This window comes from Gallus gallus, chromosome 6 (genome assembly GCF_016699485.2).
Source record: "Gallus gallus isolate bGalGal1 chromosome 6, bGalGal1.mat.broiler.GRCg7b, whole genome shotgun sequence".
In the NCBI taxonomy this organism is placed as follows: domain Eukaryota; kingdom Metazoa; phylum Chordata; class Aves; order Galliformes; family Phasianidae; genus Gallus; species Gallus gallus.
The window spans coordinates 10,776,973-10,794,804 of NC_052537.1; the positions used below are offsets into that span (position 1 = coordinate 10,776,973).

Consider the following 17,832-nt stretch of genomic DNA (forward strand, 5'->3'; position numbering starts at 1 on the left):
TTTTGTTTTTTTTTTCCAGCTCTCGTAAATGTGAAACTTTGGGCTATTGATCGGCAATGTTTTCAAACAATAATGATGAGGACAGGCCTCATCAAGCATACTGAGTATATGGAATTTTTAAAAAGGTATGGCGCTTGTTTTCTTTATAAGAAATACAGTGAAACTGTTGTCCTCATCTTTGAATTTTTGTGAATGCAGTATTTGGTTTGTGTTCTTTCCATTTCTTTTTGCTTGCTGTTTAACCATCTGTAAGTGGTATCCTCCAGCCAAAGTTGCGTGATCACCAAGAGGAGTTGCACTGCTTTTTAGTTTCATTCCCATTGTGAGTTATTCATTTACATAGAGTCCCACAGCCATCATGTAAATGAAGCTTTGTTATGAGTCATTCAAAGCTTCTCTTATTGCAGAAAATGCCCATCAAATGAAAACCTCCCTGCAGAAGCATTTGGTTTGCAAAGTGTTGTAGAACCAAGTCCATTCAAAGTGTACTTTTGCATTTCTACAGGCAAAATGCAAGTTTCTAGGGAAGCAAAGGGTGTAGATTTCTGTAAAGTGTGGTTTAGATGAGTAGCAAGAAAAGCATAAACTTTCACTCCTTAATTTTGACCTCAGTCTCACAAACATCATTCTATTAGTGCTGCTATCCCAAAGTATGACAAATCCTCCTTACCAAAGCAGTGGCTAATATCCCAATAATTCAGGTCTGTCGTAGCAGTGAAGAACTGCCTGCATTTCATGTCAGCAAAGTAATAGCAAATAGAAGCATAACATCACCAAATCCTAGAGAAAAAAGTTCCCTGAGTCAGAGTGATGTTGTAAGTAGTTCCATTGTTATTAAGTTATTACTGCAGCAGATTTGTCCCAGATCAGAACGTTCCCTGATGAATCATTCCCCTCCCAAGCAAAAACGATGAGAGGTAATGTACCCGAGAGATACATTCTTTTGCTGGAAGGTGGGAACTTGCACAAATTCCATTCAGTTTGGGCTCCTTTTCCCCACCTCTCTCCATGGGGAGGCTATGCTTGATTTCTCTTTTCCTAGAAAGGGAGATAGTACAAATAACGTACAGACATTAAATAAATTTATGCAATACTTTAGCTGGATGCCACAAAATTGGGCAGTCCCGCAGGGGCCAGGGTGGGTCACCTCAGTCCCGTCATCTGCAGGGAAAGCTTTGAGGATAATTTAAACATAGTAAAAGATTGACAACAATAACAAAGTAGTAAAACTAAAGTGATTGGCAATGTGGCCTGGCCTCTAATGGGGACAAGATGTTACCCCAGAGGGGACCAGGAGCTCCATGGAGATGTTCTGCTGCTCAGAGATTGCATACAGGAGCAGCCATCAAAGCCCAGCTTTTTCCAGGTGTCTCAGTTGTCTCAGTTTGTGGTTATTCACAGGCATATTCAGGAGAGGAAACAAAAACCTGTTGCTGTGTTGGAAGTGATGAATTTAATCATGAATTCAAATGTTAACGAGCAGTGGCCTTTCTTGTGTGCTGGTGAATGAAACCAAAAAATGAATGTAAGATCAGTTCTGGTTGTTAGAGCTTCTGGCTCTCTTCGGAAGCAGAAACTATGCACGTAGTGAGCTCTTAAGCTTTGAGCTTTAATAGAGCTTTTCTAGAAGATCATCAAGATTAATTTGGATGCATGTTGCACTGAGCCTGCCCAGCTTTAATTTTAGAGCTAACAGTGTAAGGAAGCAACTGATAATTTTTCTCTTGCTGTATCTTCTTGCTCACAACAGTGCGTCGAGAGTATTAATGCTAAAAGGCTAAAAAGAAAGCTAAAAGAAAGCAAATACATTTCAGAAAGGCTAAGAGCAAGCAAATATGTTTTATTTAAATCTTGCTGTTTCAGTTTTGGAAAATATTTGTCATACAGAACAGTGGCAACATGGAGCAGATAGTTGTATGTATCAAATAATAACTTTCCATTGCATTGCCCAGCTGTGCTCTCTGCATCAATAGCTACCTCAAGCTCAACATAAATTCTTTTCTTGATTTCAGTGAGGTACTAAATGCTCATCTGTAAGGATGCTTCCCTTCTAAATGTTTAAGGAAAAAAACACATTACATCTTGAAAACAAGGAATATGTCAATTGTTTACTTTATTTGTTCTTTTTTCCTTTCCCTTATTAATAAGTTAATGAAAATGTTCACCAAGAAACAAAACCAAAATAAATACTTAAATGAAACCTATTCAGAGAGAAGTGAGTGAGGCTGGAAAGCATCATCTTTGCTCTTAGCACTCTGAAAAAGTTGTCCTTCATAATCTTTTCATTAGTTACAGCAGAGTAACAGTCACTCCCTTCAATAGAATGCTTTTGCCTGCAGACAAAACACAATAGAAATGCAGCTTGTTGGAGTGAGATGGGATCCTTCCAATCTTTTCATTCATCTTACCAAAGTAGCCATAGTACATGCACATGTGTCACCAGGGCTCCATTTGGTCAGTACAAAATATTAGTCCTTTGGCCAGTGTTTGTCATCTGCTGTGGTTTTCTGTTGAAAGAACAAATTGATGAAATAGGTCTGCTATTATTTGCTTAGTTTCACCCTCTTATCTTCAGAGAATATATGGTCCATTCCTTTCTTCTGAATGCTGTGAGAAAACCATAAAATGTACATTTCCTGGTTAAGAAATCCCAATCTATCTTTCCAGTGGATACCATGCTGGAAAACTGTCTCCTCATCTGCTACAAGGAGCAGTACGTACCTCTCATGGATTTACAGAAGTTGAAATAACTATTTGATTTACATAAAACAATGATAGACTGGAGCTAGGAGCAATTGAGCATCCTCTTTTTCATAGTTTTTAGGTGGAACTGGTCTCTTTATCCCGCTCTGTTGCTTGTAAAGTCAATGGATGATCCTTGAAGTGATCAAAAGATGGCCTAGTTCCATAGCAGCACCTGCTTCAAGTAAAGGATGAAAAATCCAGGCTTTTTTTTGATCCCTGCATGTATGCTAAACACCGAATCATAGCACCGATTCCCTTTGAAACACAAATTTTCAGTAGCTCATTATATAGCTGAATCCATGCTAGATTAAGCTAGATCAAAGCTCAGCTAATGTGCAGGCAATGGTAAAGAGTTAAATTATATCATCTAAAAAACTTCTGTAGATTTAGTAACAACTTATGGGTGAAAATGCTGACCATTTCATCTTCAGTCTTACCCAACTTAGCGCTTACTGTATATCACTGAATATACCTGCCCTTAAATGAGCAAGAAGGAGCGTTATTCTGCCATGAAAATTAGAGCTATGATAAATCCACCCTACATCTCACTGCAACATTCATAGTTTTAAGGTTATCATGATTTTCTTCTCAAGCCTGTAATGAAGAACACTGTTTCAGCAATATCAGAATATTTCAGTTAAGGAAAAAAAAAAGCATTTATACGATAAAGTCATTCAGGAAATATGGTGGGAAAAGGGAGCAGGTGTAATCATTTCCTGCTAAATCATAAAAGTTTTAAGGAAGGTTACAAGTATCTTCATAAAGGCCAGGATGCCTTTGGAAGTGTAAACATTATAATTTTTATTTTTCTTGCAAAAACCTTCTAGATGTTCCATAAAAAAACCACCTCGTGTTCTGGTCCACCTTGTAAACTCTGATTCATCCAAGATCCTGGAATGGATCAGGCAACAAGTGATGAATATTATATGTAGCCTTGGAGGAAGGATCTAACTTTAGAAGCGGAAAATTAAAGGAAGTTACATGCATACACTCACACAACCTTGAATCCTGCTTAAACTTTATGTTAATGTCAAAACCTCTAATCCTGCTGAACAAATCGTAGTCTTCAGCTTTTAATGTTTTGTTGCAGTACTTTGGCTTGATCTTGAGTCTCTCTTACAATCTTGCTCAAGTCAAGAAGTTTAAGTGGGAAGTTTTAATCTGATGAAGTATGAAGTATGTCATAAATATGACTTCATGCCCTCACAGCTTATCAACACGGGGAGTTGTGCAGGTAAAGTTATTTGTGTAGAAACACAGATGTAACTGTTTCAATACTGAAATTGGTGGTAGAGAAAGTTTTACCTTTCATCTGAGTCATTTATCACCAAGAGGAAAGCAAAAACAAAAATGTGTGAAGGTTTATATTAAATGACTGTCTTTGACGGATTGCCTGCAGTTTCATGCAAAATGTTTCACGCGGTGCATCGTAGGGTGAAATTATACTGGACAGAAATGGGAGAGAAATTAAAAGAGTGAGGCAAAGGGAGGACAGGCTTTTGAAAAAGAGAGTTGGAAAGTGAATTACTGGAGTATGAGTACTTAAAGATAGTTTCAAGTGACTGAATATGTGAAGCAGGCCCTGGCCTAAAGAAGACAATTTTTGTGGAGGACTGGAACACAGGCAAAGTGAACAGTGGGGATAGCTGAGAAAGAGGAGAAGGGAAAATATTTCCAGGAGATATGGAAAGAAGTACTGGTTCAAACTGAGACCCCATCTAGACCAGCATCCTTTTCATCCCGAGATGGTACCCAAGGCCAAAATGATGGGCCCATCCTTCCTGAAACAGGAGTGCAGGGTAGGACTTTGAAGACCAAGCGTGTCATCTTCAAGTGGTGCTACTCACCTCCCTAAGATGTGGCCATCAGCCACTTCTAAGACGTCCTGATTTTCCAGGACAATCCAAAGAGTGTCACTTGCAGGAAGGAGCTGAACTGTTGTGTCAGGACCACGTTCTCTCTGACCTCAGAGGCACCAACAAAGCATTCACCTCAGCTGTCAGGGCTGACACCAGCTCAGTCCTGTGATCCATGAACTATGCAGTGGGTACTGTGATGGAAACCATACGTCCAGGCAATGGTCTGCTGGATGGAGCAGAAATTCTTGAAACATTCAACCAGCATCTCCCAAGAGCTGAAGATGAAATTATGTGACTTAAAAGTCAGCTGACCTTCCTCAACAGTGCCCCAAAGTGACCACATACATTATGTGGTCATATTGCATGTGATGTATTGCCCAGGAAAGAGTTAAAAACAGCATTAGGTCATTAATACATAATTAGACGGAGCTGGCTTTCCAACTCCTATCTGTGGAAAGCTCTGAATCTTTTTTTTCTCTTCTGAAGTATTCACTGATTCTTCTCAGGCCTCTCTTGCCTGTTAGCATAACTCAGGCAAGACAGATCGCGTGCCAGCCACAATTCCAGTCTGTTTTGCAGAGCTGTCAAGCACTTCCTTTCTCTCCTAATACACACTGCTTCTTTTATCACCTAACACTGTCTAAAGTCCACAGGTCTGCTAAGAGAGGGAAGATTGAATGACTGATCTGCATGATCTGCATTAGAGCATAGTGGTGATTTTAGCTGGAAAATGTAATCAGCCAGATTCCTTCCACGTCCTGAGCACAAGACTGACTTTGAACAGAGCACCTGGAAATGATGGGGGGCTCTTTCATCGCAGACCTCCACCTAACAGCTGAGATCTTCAGCCACCCTGACACCACACTGAGGGCTAAAATTGTTCTTTTCCATAAGTAATCAGTGTGAGCAAAAGAAGAGCTACTAAGATGGCAGAAAATCAACTCAACTTTGAGCCCATTTAGTTCCGAATTCTTCATGGGCTTGTAGGACTCCTCAGTTATCCTTAAAATGAATTCATCCTTGTTTGCAGCAAATCAAAGAACTTCCCTAGATGGTGTACCTTTCAGTGTGTTTTTTTTTTTTTTTTTAAAGATGAGACAAAATTACAGCTTAGCCCTTGACTCTGAAGGTGATGTTAAACTCACCTGGGCATCTAGTGGGAAAGACTGAGTTATGTTTTGGATTTGGAAATAGCACCAAATCATGCCTGTCTGGCCTATCTGTTTTTACTGCCTTCCTTAAAATTCAGTTGGGCTCAGGATGCACGAGGATGCCTTAAAGAAAGTTTACGTGTCCAAGTGGCTGAGCGTAAGGGATGGGTTTTGCTGCACCACGGTGCGCGGGTGAGTGCTGAAGCAGAACTGATGTGCCGCGGTATCGAGCTGTCAGCTTTCAACAAGAAAAACAGTCTTTGTGTGATCTTCTGGAGGCAAGTAAGGCAGGAGAGGAGATTTAAAAATAGTTTTGTAATGGCTGATTTTTGGTTTCTTTTTTAGCATAGCCTCCATAATCCCATGTGATGCTGTTAATGCTCGCGAAGTGGCTGGGACAGGCACTTTTTTAAGTAGTGGAGGGTTAATATTCATCAATTATGGTTTTAATCTAAAGAAAATGTCAATTGGAGGCAATGCACCACAAGGGAAAGGGAGGAGGACTGAAGAGAAGGAAAAAGTATAGTGTTCCTCATGATCCAAAGCAGGAGAAAGGGGGAGGAAAAAACACTTTTATTTCAGTCCAAGCAAACACAGTAGCCCAACCAATGAAGGGAATTGAAGGTAGCAGACCCCAGACCACACTAAGGAGAGTGCTGCTCTCTATGGGGCGTGCTGCCATTTCCTCTCACTGCTGCTGCACATTGACAAAATCAGTGCTTGCACACAGCATATCTGGGTGCTTACCCAGCACCTGGTTGTGGGTTCAGCATCTGCTGCTAGGAACACCGTTTGTACTGACTGATTTTCTCTGATGCTGCTCTGCATATGTTTACCATCAGTCAGAGTATTCTCACTTCAGGCTTGTGGGGTTTTTTCTGTTTCCACATGTGCCTGTTACAGCTTAGCAAGATTGTCATAAAGTAAAATGGCTTTTCCCATTAAACATGCTTCCAGCTGGGGCAGCTTCAGGGTTTGATCTGCAATTCAGCAGTAAATTATTTACAGCTGGTGAGGTGACAGGAAACAGGCAGTTGGTTTGCTCCTCATCTCCATTTGTGGGGCAACTGAGGGCTTTGCTGAAACATGGGGTTGACTTCTCTTTCAGGGAGACCCGACCAGGTGAGTACAGAGAGGGAAAAAGGATTTTGTAGTGCTTGACTTTCTTTGCCTGGTCTTTTCTCATTCATGCTGGAGTTTTCTAGGAGAGGTAAAATCTAATTTGCTGGTAGACTATGTAACATACTGTCGTTACATTTCAAAGGAAAACAAATCAAGATTGTGTCTCTGTTCTGCCACATAAGGGCTGCCCATCCCCCCTGTAGCAGTGATTGTATGAGTAAATACCTTCAAAGATGCGGTCATGATCTCAATTGACGCACGATCATATTTTGTTTGTGTTAGCCTTTAAAAATGATGTGTTTTTTTTTTTTTAACTTTTAAATTCCAAGATCACTTTCTTATGGCGGATGCTGTCTGTGATTTGTCATCAGTTACTGTTTCTTCCTATATGGGAATCGTGTTTTACCTTTCTGTGCATGTAGCATCTGATCTCAAGTGTAGATCAGTCAGCCAGAAGTATTTTACTGGCAAACCAGGTATTAGGATGGTCTCTTGCTGGTAGAAGGGACCATAATCTGGCTCTGTATTGTTGCAGTGGTGCTTCAGAGCCATCAGGGTAGTTACATTTGACATTCTGGCTCTCTGGAGAAAGATAATTCCTGTTGGTAATTTGGTGTTAGGGCAAAACCAATTCCTTCTTGCTGTCCTGCTGCCAGGATTTGGAGGACAGCAGCTTTCTATGCTCTCAGACAGATTGGGCTGATCAATGCGTTAAATGGTTTGTGTTCTCTGTGGCGAGCAGGAAATCAAGCTCCTTACAGCTCAGTACAGAACATTCGGCATAACTGGAGATTTGTTAAGGTGTCACAGTTTGTTTAACATAATTCAGTTCATCCTTACGCAGTTGACATTTTGTATTGTGATATTATGTGGATGTTTGTGGCTGTGTATACCAGGAAGATTACTTTCCTTTGCTTGCTAAAATGCACTATAGAGTAGGCACCTTGAGATTTGGGGTTCATTCTGCAAATATTGAAGTAGATAAAATTATTATATTTAGGATTATTCTGATCACATGATAGTGTTGCTTAAAATGAGACTCTGCATGAGCTTCAGAACAAGATCTGCAGCACATAGCTGTGTACTGGAAAGCCATGCGTGGCTTCATTGGGGTGTCCCTTACACCTGAGAAGATAAAAAGCAGCCCAGAATAACTAAGCAAGATATCTTTGGTTGTTATTTGCAAATGCTATATGGTGATCATCACAGGATATCCCAAGTGGCAATGAACCCATAAGGGTCACCAATATTTCTGATATTTGTCCAGTTTAGTTGTTTTTGGTCAGTAACACTGATTGTAATGTATTATGCAACAGCTCAGAGGTTGAAATGGAAAAGACAGTTAATGTGAAGCCAGCATTTTTAAATGGGATGATAAAGTGCATAACAGCTGAAATGGGTTCCTGATCATAAAAGAGGATGATAGAGCTGTGAGAAACAGAAGGCCCTTAGAAAAAGTAAGAAATGTGGCCAGAGGTTGAGCTAGGATAGCAATAAGCCTGGTGTTATAACACTGGTAATTCTGAATTATTGAAAGAAGGTGAGTAAGATTATGATGGATTCTATAATTCATTTCAAAATCAAGTTTTAATGCTTCTCTAATAATTGCATGCTGCTATAAAGTAATTAGTTCCAAAAAGTCCTATGCCCTGCGTCATACCAGACATCAGAGTAAGTGGTTTATTATCTTACTTCCTCAATTTACTTATCTGTTTTTTATAAGTAACTGATACCCATTTAGAATAACTCATGCAAATATTGGTATTAGTTTTAAAGCTTAGGAGTGATCACAGAGAATTCAGTCCTAATGCCTTTATCCTGGCAAAGTGCAATTGTCTTTACGCCTCCTTTTATCAAGTTGTACTGCTGTAGCTTGCTGGCAATATTGAAAATAGCAAGGGGTGAGGCCCTTGCCCATTGATTGCTCTTCTATGGTCGTGGGTAATTCTGTGTTCCTTGTCCATCACTCTGCCTTCTGCCTGCATGGCCTCACGTGACATCTCTCACCGATGGCTCAACCTGGAAGGCTGAATTTTGTACATTTGAAAATCCAGGTCCATTTCTTACCATTCTTTCTCAGAGATGAGTTTCCCAAGGCACACCTAACTCTCTCCATCTCAGGCCCCAAAGCTACTTTTGGATCCTGTGGTTAGCATGCAGCCTTTTGATAATCACAGAAATTTCAGAGCTCATCCTTGTGTTTGACGTGTCTCACAAAAAGTGTTTATCCACCTATCCAGCTTGTTATTGCACCAGACAGTCTCCATTCCAGAGTCTATTTTCCTGCTCAAATTACAGATAGATACCTTCGAAAGCATCTGACAGTCCTCTGTCCCCTAAAGAATTAAGTGATATTCAGGAGAAGGGTTTCAGTAGTGCCAGCTGTCTGCTTTAAAACATTCTGGGGTTTGACCAGGCAAACTGGAACTGCCCTTTGTGGTAGTAGCTGCTCCACGTTGCTTTCTATGTGGGCAGGAATGCATCTGTAGGCTTCTTTTTGCCCTTCTAATAATCAGATATTAACAGGTGTCTGATCCTCTGTGAAAGGATTATTGTTATTGTTAGCACTTATTTAACTGAGTGAGTAACCTAAACGTTTCTTGACAGGAAAGTACAGGCTGAAGGTTAGCTCCTGTATCTCCTTTTTCCTCTTAGTCTAAGGAAAAAAAAGAATGCCTCATGGAAACCTTCAGATGTAACAGATCTTTTTGATTACCTGTTTTTGGATGAAGCACTGTGGTCTGACATCACTGCTTGGATGAAGTGTGTTAATACTTTGTTCTCATTTGACCAAATGATGTAACTTTAGAGTTGCTTTCATGGCACCAAACAGTCTTATTAACTTGCAGCCTAAAACAATAGATATTGAAAAATGGGCTGTAAGTAACAGCCTGGATTTTCTTCAATTCATTGCTCTGCAGTGCAGTATGGTTCCAGAAATCAGTTTCAACTTACCTTTGCTTTCTCTTTTTTGGTCCAAAGCAATAAAGAATAGACAATGGACCAGTCTTCTTCACTGATCTTGCTTTGTTAACCATGCAAACCCATCGCAGAGAAATGTTCTTGCCAGCACTTGTGTGCAAGCATTGTGTCTGGCCAGGGGCAATCATGCCTTTGGGTTATATTTGTCTGGAAACACCTTTGCCGTGGGATTCTGCTGTGTAGCATTCAAATTGTGTTTTTGGTTTCCAGTCACTTTCTGTTTTGTCATTTTGGGACTGCATAGCAAGTCATTAACAGGACTGGCCACAGAATGGCGTCCAGTGCTGTGCAAATAACTAATCACCAAGGGAAATCCCTGGTCACTTGCTGGATGCTGGGCATTTGCTGTAAAATCAACTCCTTCCTCTCTTATCCCAATATAAGGGATAAGAACTCTGCATTTCTGGGCATATCTTTGTCCTGCAGCACTTCACAAAGCTTCTGTTTTGGCATGTGCCAGTACTTGCAGAACTGTTAATCTCCTTGAGTTGGTAGCTGGAAAGCCAGTTGATGTCTCCAAGTGTTAGGGAATTACTGGTGGCCTCCAAGGAAACCATGTTTACATGTTTAAAACTTGTTGAACTTTTGAGAGGGAAAACAGTAGAGGAGGTGTCCTCTTTCTGCCCCAGTGGAAAGGTTTAAGTACCAGCTAATTTCTGGAAGGGTATCTCAGACTTCATGTTTAAAAACAGTGTATCCAAACTGTCTGTTGATCCTAATGGAAAAAATGTGTCTGCAAATGCACAATGGCAAACAGCTTTTTGGCTACCCGTTTATTTGATGAAAGAATTGCAGATTTAGGGCTGCGTAATTTGTTGACAGAATATTTTGGAAGCAATGAAAGAAACTTCAGCACTCATTGTGATGGATTCCTTGCATGGTGAAGTGAGAGGCTACAAAGATGATGGCAGAGTGGTGGATGGAATTCCTTCTGTTTCAAAGGGCTTTTGACACTGTTGCCCACAGTACTGCCATTTGGGAGCTAAGGACATATGAGATATGTGCACAGTGGTTAGATGGGATAAAAGTTGGCTTGGAGGGAGAGGTGACCAACAGCTTTGATGTTCAACTGATGCTAGTGAAGATTACAGTGCATCAGTGTTGGCGCTGGGACAGGTACTCCACATCTTTGTTGACAGCTTGGCTGTTTGTGCCAAGCCAGAGTTTGATAAGGGCCTGGAGAAATTTGTCTATTGCATCAAAACAGAATCATAGAATCGTTTGAATTGGGAGGGACCTTTAAAGGTCATCTCGTCAAAAATGTAGTCTAGGGAAAGATGTGTGTTTGGGGGTACTGCTGTGTATACTTCCGGCTTTGGAATAGTAGCAAAAGTTTACTGCAGTTCAGATTTCAGAGAAACTGACAAAAAATAATAATAATAATAGGACACTCTTTAAAAATTGACTGTTAAATAAATGTAGCCATGACTTTTGTTTTCAGTATCCTTGGTAGGAAAGAGAAAAGGCTGTTGCTTAGGCCTAAGCCATTAACAAGTTGGTCTTTCAATTTCAAGGTTAGATACTTACCAAGGTAAAATACCATCGCAAGAGATAACACTTCATACCATGACCACCATTTGTAGGAAAAATAGGTCAGGCAGGATCAGCTTTATTACCATGGCAACTGCCTAATTGCTGGTGGAAAGACTAACTTGATGCCTAAGTGTACCATTAGTGAAACATTAGTTTCATTGCTAGGTCTTGAAGAGGCTTATTTTTACAATGACCTCATGGGCGCTAAAATCAGAAAGCAACAGTTACCTTTCTGGTACTCTGTGTGATCGTATTAGGTTCTTTTCTGTGTTTCTGCACTCTGCAAGTTGTGGTTTATGTATGAGAGCTTTCTGCTGGAGGGTTTATGGGGATTTCCTCCTCCTGGCAGCGTTAACACCACTGTAGCTTTATGGGAATGCCAGGCTGCAGTTATTTGCAACCATCCTGACTTAGCAGTGAGAGGCAGTTGGGTTGTTCCTATTCTGAGGTCCAGCTCCAATGGAGAAGCCACATGACACAATAGGAAACATCAACAACAAACTGATGCACTTGAGGAGGTCGCAGTGGCAACACAGTCAACATATAATTCATTTTTATCCTTCTATTTATACTGTCTAAAGAGAACGGACGTGATAAAACTCTTAAAAACTGTAGCAGTCTGTGCAAGAAAGAGGTTGAGGCTTCAAACCCTCTATTTAGCTGCCATGGGAAGTTCTTTTCATCTACTCCCAGGACTTGCAGATTGTTTTTCATTAAGCTGTTGAGAAGACCTTGATGTGCAACTTCCACGCACTTTGCATAAGAGAAATACACAGTAGTTATATTAGCAAATTTGTTATGTTGCTTTGACAAATTCAACTTGCCACTAACAGAGTCTGGTACAGCAACGAGTCCCAAGCATTAAGACACTGCCAGAAAGAAAATAGCTGAGAGTCTAGGAGGGAGACGAAGACATGAATAAAAGCTCCAGCTTTGCAGGGCAAAAAGTACATATTTCACGTTTAATTCCTGTCACTCACTCTGAGCCTTTCACAGGTGTTCTCTGAATTCAGACCTATGCTGAGACCATTCCCAAACTCTAAAATTGTGTGTGAGTTTGGGGGGAAGATAAGACGTCTCATAGTGTTGAGATTTGGTTTGAAAGGTGCAGGCAGGGATTACAATATCAGTAAGTAGTTAGCACTCCATTAATTTGAAGTCCACTTTCTTATGAAGTATTCATTGAAATATAAATTTGTTGTGAAGTTGCTCAGTCGTGAGTAGGCTGTAGACTCAGTGGTAACAGCCTCTGTCTGTCCTTGCTGCTCCCCCCTGGCACTGCTAGTAGTACTTAGTAATGTGATATTGGCTAAGAACCTGCTTTGGACTCCATTACAAAAGATGCTTTAGGAAAAGATTTGGAACAGGTTGCCTGGGTTGAAAGATTTGCAGGTTGATTCAAAGCATGGGAAGTTAATGTGTCACGGCTGGGGAATGGTGTAAATTTGGGTTAGTACTGCAGGAGTTATGCCCAGTAGAGTAATGTGGTACTTAGGTGGTGTTAATTCTTTTAAGAAATAAAAGGTCATTGGAAAGGAGTGACACCAATGACACTTTTGCCTACCAGCCCCAATTGAGAAAGCAAGCCTCCTCTAATAGAGGACCATGGCAGAAGTTGAAGAAAGGTGTTATTTCTTGACATTATCTAACTGACATTTCTTTTCTGTAAGTCAGAAGGATCCAATAGAGATCCACAAGTGGAGGCATTTTGGTAACTGTGACTTAAATAACAGATTATAGAGAAGTGCTTTTTCTCTCTGCTGGAAAAGGTTGGCTAGTACTTTTGAAGAGAGCCATGGTGCAAACAATATATGTTTTAGTAAGCAAGCTTGCATATCAGAGGGTTTAGCCTTCATTTCATCTTTCCTTATGGGTGGCTGACAACTGCCATGTTGCCCAGCTAACCCAGCTGTGGATGAGAAACAGATTGATGTAAAAATAGAAATTGATGTGCACTTTTCCCTGAAATCTTTTTTTTTTTTTAACCCGAGGTCATTTGGTAAACCTTTGCTAAAAGTGTATTTCAGAAAGAACAAAGATTTCTTCAAGAGTCTGATATTATCTGTCACTTCAGTTAACTCTTAATAAACACAAAACCCTTAAGAAGTGCTCGTTTGAGTAAGATGTGCTCGTTTGAAAAATTCACATCATCGTGTTTTGCTGATTGAAAACCCTTCGGGGATTAATACGTGTCAAAGTATACATTTGTTCCAGCAAAAACGAAGTAGCATTCACTGACTCTTTGGAGCTTTGAGATAAAATGCATTATTGCTTCCTCTGCAAATTGGAACCATACATATGGGAACCTAAAATGCATGAATTGGAGTAGATCCTTCTGAGGGGTGACTTTAGTCTTTGTTAATAATCTGGATGAAACAGTTGCTGACTGCAAATAAACCATGCATTCAGCATGTTGCTGAATGCAAAATAAACTGCACTGAGATTAAAAGTAGGGACAGGGTCTTTGAATTCATCTTGTCACAATGCATAACCCGGGAGCACGTCATGTACACTGAACAGCATTAGAGTTTAAAGGCCAAATTAAGTAAAGAACTGGGCATGCTTCCAAAAGAATAGCTCATTAAACTTCAGCCCTCTGTTGGGCTGTCTGTTAGGAAGTGTGCAGGAAGGCCACCCTTTGATACTTTTTGGCAGGGAGTAGAGCATCTAATTTTGGATTTGACATTAGAAAAAGATGTACCTTCTAGAAGAGACACCAGGGCGTGTTGCACTGGAGATGAAGCCTGAGCAGAGAAAAAGCTGCTAGTTTGGTATTTGGGTGCAATTAGAGGTGTGAGAGAAATATTGTGATAATATTGCATTATATTCATGGTAAAATAACAGTAATTTATATGGGGAATAGATCCTTTCTGTATTTAGATTTGTATGAAGCCTCCAGTATGGAGGATGCTTTGTGTGTTACGCAGTTAGTGCAGTCTGTATTTATCCACTTTTATATCTTATGTACTACAATACTAATTTCTCTTACTCACAAGTTATTTCTGCAGGTAGGCAAGATTGTCAGTGGCTATTTTGGCATGCAAAAGAAGCAAACTGACTTTAACGAGTACTTGAAATACACTTCAAGTTGTCATCCGAAATCCAGGAAGAAAACTAACTCCAATGTGGTGTTAGAAAGTGGCATTCTGGACTGCCTTAGATTTTCTTCTTCCTGACCATATTGAAATATTCACACAGGCATGGGATTTCACAATTTTTTTTCTGAGTATATTGTCATGCTTTTTTGATTTCTCACAGGTAATACTGTCTTTGGAAATACCAATCTGATAGGCAATAGGATTTCTGGCCTGTGCATTAATTCCTGATTTTCACCCAAGGCGATGGGTGAGAGCAGAATGAGATTACCATCGTGTTCTGGACACAGGTAATGGAGTATGATGAATGGCAGTGGCTCATAAAGCTTGCCCTACTATCTGGCCAGCCGCTGGGGATGTTTTCTGTATCTCTTCATTACTTACATGCTTCCAAACATCACATCTGTGTCCTCTGTGTGCTTTTTTCTCACCTGTAACTTGGAACAAGATGAGCAATATGATGAAGGTGATGATTTTTATTCTTCTGTTTAAATAACCCATGGTATTATTTTGGCCGTTTATCTTCAAAACCGAGAAAAAAATAGTTGTGAGGCCTGTGGCATAAATCAATAGCCTTTACAGGGTAGGAAATCCAAAGGGAATGCTTAGAATATGGTACTGATGCATCTTCTATTGTTTTAGCCTAAGCCTATAGTATTACGAGAATGTAAGGCATCTTTAGCTTGTGGCCATTGGATACTACTTTTTTGGAGGGACAGTGTAACACGAGGTGTGTGGAATCTGCAGCCTTGGATGTACATTATCCACCAGCGTACAAACAGATGAAGAAAAGAGAATCAGGGAGTTCAGAAGTCAAGTAGATAGAAAAGCGGTGGATGCTGAAGTGCTGCTGCCTTGGAGGGAGAAAAGTGTAATGGCATAACTCTTTATAGCTGCAGGAGAAATATGGTGCCAATGCACATTTGTGTATTGGTGGTTAAGGAAATTATTTGAGATGATCTGTTGTTACGGGTGCAGCGTATTGATAATGTGACAGTAGAAAAGTTATTTGCTCGTTCAAATGCAAAGATGCTTTTCCAGCAGGAAAACCCATTGAGGAAGATAAGTTCTCATTGTTGTTATTGTTGTTGTGATATGCCTGAAGGCTAACAAAGTCACTGCTTATGCAAAGCACATCTTCATTCAAGTCTCTGAGTAAAATACGAATTTTTTACCTGGTAATTGTTGTGTATTAGCAAAGTACAAAGCCTTTAACGCGATTAGAAATAGCTGTTCAGTTGTGTATCTCATTTATTATTTGTAATTATTGTGAGAATTAGCAATCTGCCTTATACATACAAATAGTAGTTTCATCTTGTTAAACCATTCTGAATGGAAGTATGAAGATACAGAAAGCACTGATCTACAGATAGGCAAATATAATTAGCAGAAAATAAGTTATTACAGAAAGTGTCCACTGGCATTTACAATAGTATATCTCATTCAGAAGCTTTCGTTCCACGTGATTAAAATTAACTTATTTGATCACTAAATCCCACAAATCACAGGCTTGGTAAAGTGCTTATTTTGTGTTCCTTGCCCCTAGTTTACAGCATCTCTCTCTGTATCACAATATTTATGAAAACATTCCCTATGTAATGTGAGCCAACTTCCTGATGATGTTACTCTTCCTACTTACATGCATAAGGCTGGGAATGCCTGGGATAGAGGGTTTTTTGGTGACCAGAAGGAAAGGTTTTTAGTGAACTGTATTTTCCCCTTCATTGAACTGAAACTGCTGAGTTCGTGTTGGTTTGAACAAAACAAATATGGTTCCTATTTGGGAGCTTGCAGCAAAAGTGACACAAGGTGTGAGTGCAGGAGCTTCAGCAAACCAGAGTAAAGTGAAGTTCTACTCTTCAGTCTACTTTGAGCCAAAGGATATGGATTTGTATCTGATAGACTGAGTTCTTTCCTCACGCTTGGGCTGACCTAATCCTGCTTTTCAGGATAATGCCATAACAATGGAACAGTCAGATACTTGCTGGGGGACATTCCTTAATCTCTCCTGGTGAGGAGATTTCCAGTAAAGGGACGCTCCCAAGAAGTGCAAGTATTTACTGTGCTTGTGCTTGGTCTTGATCTCAGGAGTCTCTTGCTCCCATGAGCTGATTTTTTTGTGGCTATCAATTAAGGTATTTTTCCATGCACACAGAGCAGTTTCATTAGCAAAGGCTGAGAAGAGTGTTTCCACGGTGTGAGCATTTTCCCTAGATCTTCCAATCAAAACCTATATGGTAAAGTGTGATGGCGCCTGAGAATAGTTTTTGAAGGGCCAAAACGGCATCACTGAGTTGTAATACATTTTTTCATTTGGAAGAGCAAATACATATCCTTCCTGGGTAACTTTTGGATGCTGCATCCCTGGAGACATTTAGGATCAGTCTGGATGGGGCTCTGAGCACCTGATGGAGCTGTAGATGTCCCTGTTCACTGCAGGGGGGAGTTGGACTCGATGGAATTTAAGCATCCCTTCCAACCCAAATGATTCTATGATTCTAATTTTTGAGTTTTACTCAAAACCACGTCTTGGGTTTATTTTTCTTTTGGAATTATGGCTTTTGTTTGTCAAGTCTCTGAGGATCTGGAGAGATGGATCCTGCTCCGGTGTTTTTAGTGGTTGTTTTTTTCCCTTTGAAAGGTATCATCTGCATCTTGATGCTGTTACTTAAAGATGAAATCTCCTGTTAGCATGAATTCAGTCAGAAAATGATTATTCAGAACGAGGGTGAGAAGATGAAAGTGCAAAGTGGTGTCAAGCTGGGGATACAAACTACCTCCAGCAACCTTACCTGCTGCTGGAGCATGAACTAAAATATTCTGCTAGCTTAAATCATTTCCAGCTCTGTATGTTTAAATAACTCTACAAAGTATTTTAGAAATAACAAGCTTTCAGCACCACAACAACATGGAGCACATAACATTCTCAGTACTGAAGAGCATCTGCATTCCTGGAGGCGTTTGCATTTGAATTAGGGCAGGCAGAGGAGGAAAACCCATCAGCTTGGATGTAGTTTCTGGATGGCTCTCAGCCAGGCTCTGAAATACAATGCAGTGAAACAACTGGGGTTTGATCCTGGGTTGCAGTAACCAAATTCAGTTGATTTTGATGCTGGATAAAAAGGCCATACACAATATTTCACTCTTACAAAAAAATAACCCATATGAGCAGAAGATGGATTTGAATTTCTCTTTCTCATTTTTCAGAAGGGTCCCAGGAGTCTTGGGGTAATGACTCGTGATGTGCTTCATTACCTGTTAATGTCATTTTGTGCAGAGCAAGCAAAAAAAGGGAGTGTTGAGCGGGGTACTCAAGGAGGCATATTTCCATATTAGCTTTGGACA

General features: G+C 40.2%; 1 protein-coding gene across 3 annotated transcripts in view; it reads left to right on the top strand.

The window, feature by feature from the left end:
* Window positions 1-17,832, top strand: part of PRKG1 (protein kinase, cGMP-dependent, type I) — a 390,857-nt gene that overhangs the window by 211,763 nt on the left and 161,262 nt on the right. For all 3 annotated transcript variants that reach the window (XM_003641459.6, XM_046943176.1, XM_015278706.4), the window contains exon 4: window positions 20-125. In XM_003641459.6, the coding sequence (XP_003641507.2) occupies window positions 20-125 (106 nt within the window). The remainder of the gene's footprint in view (window positions 1-19; window positions 126-17,832) is intronic.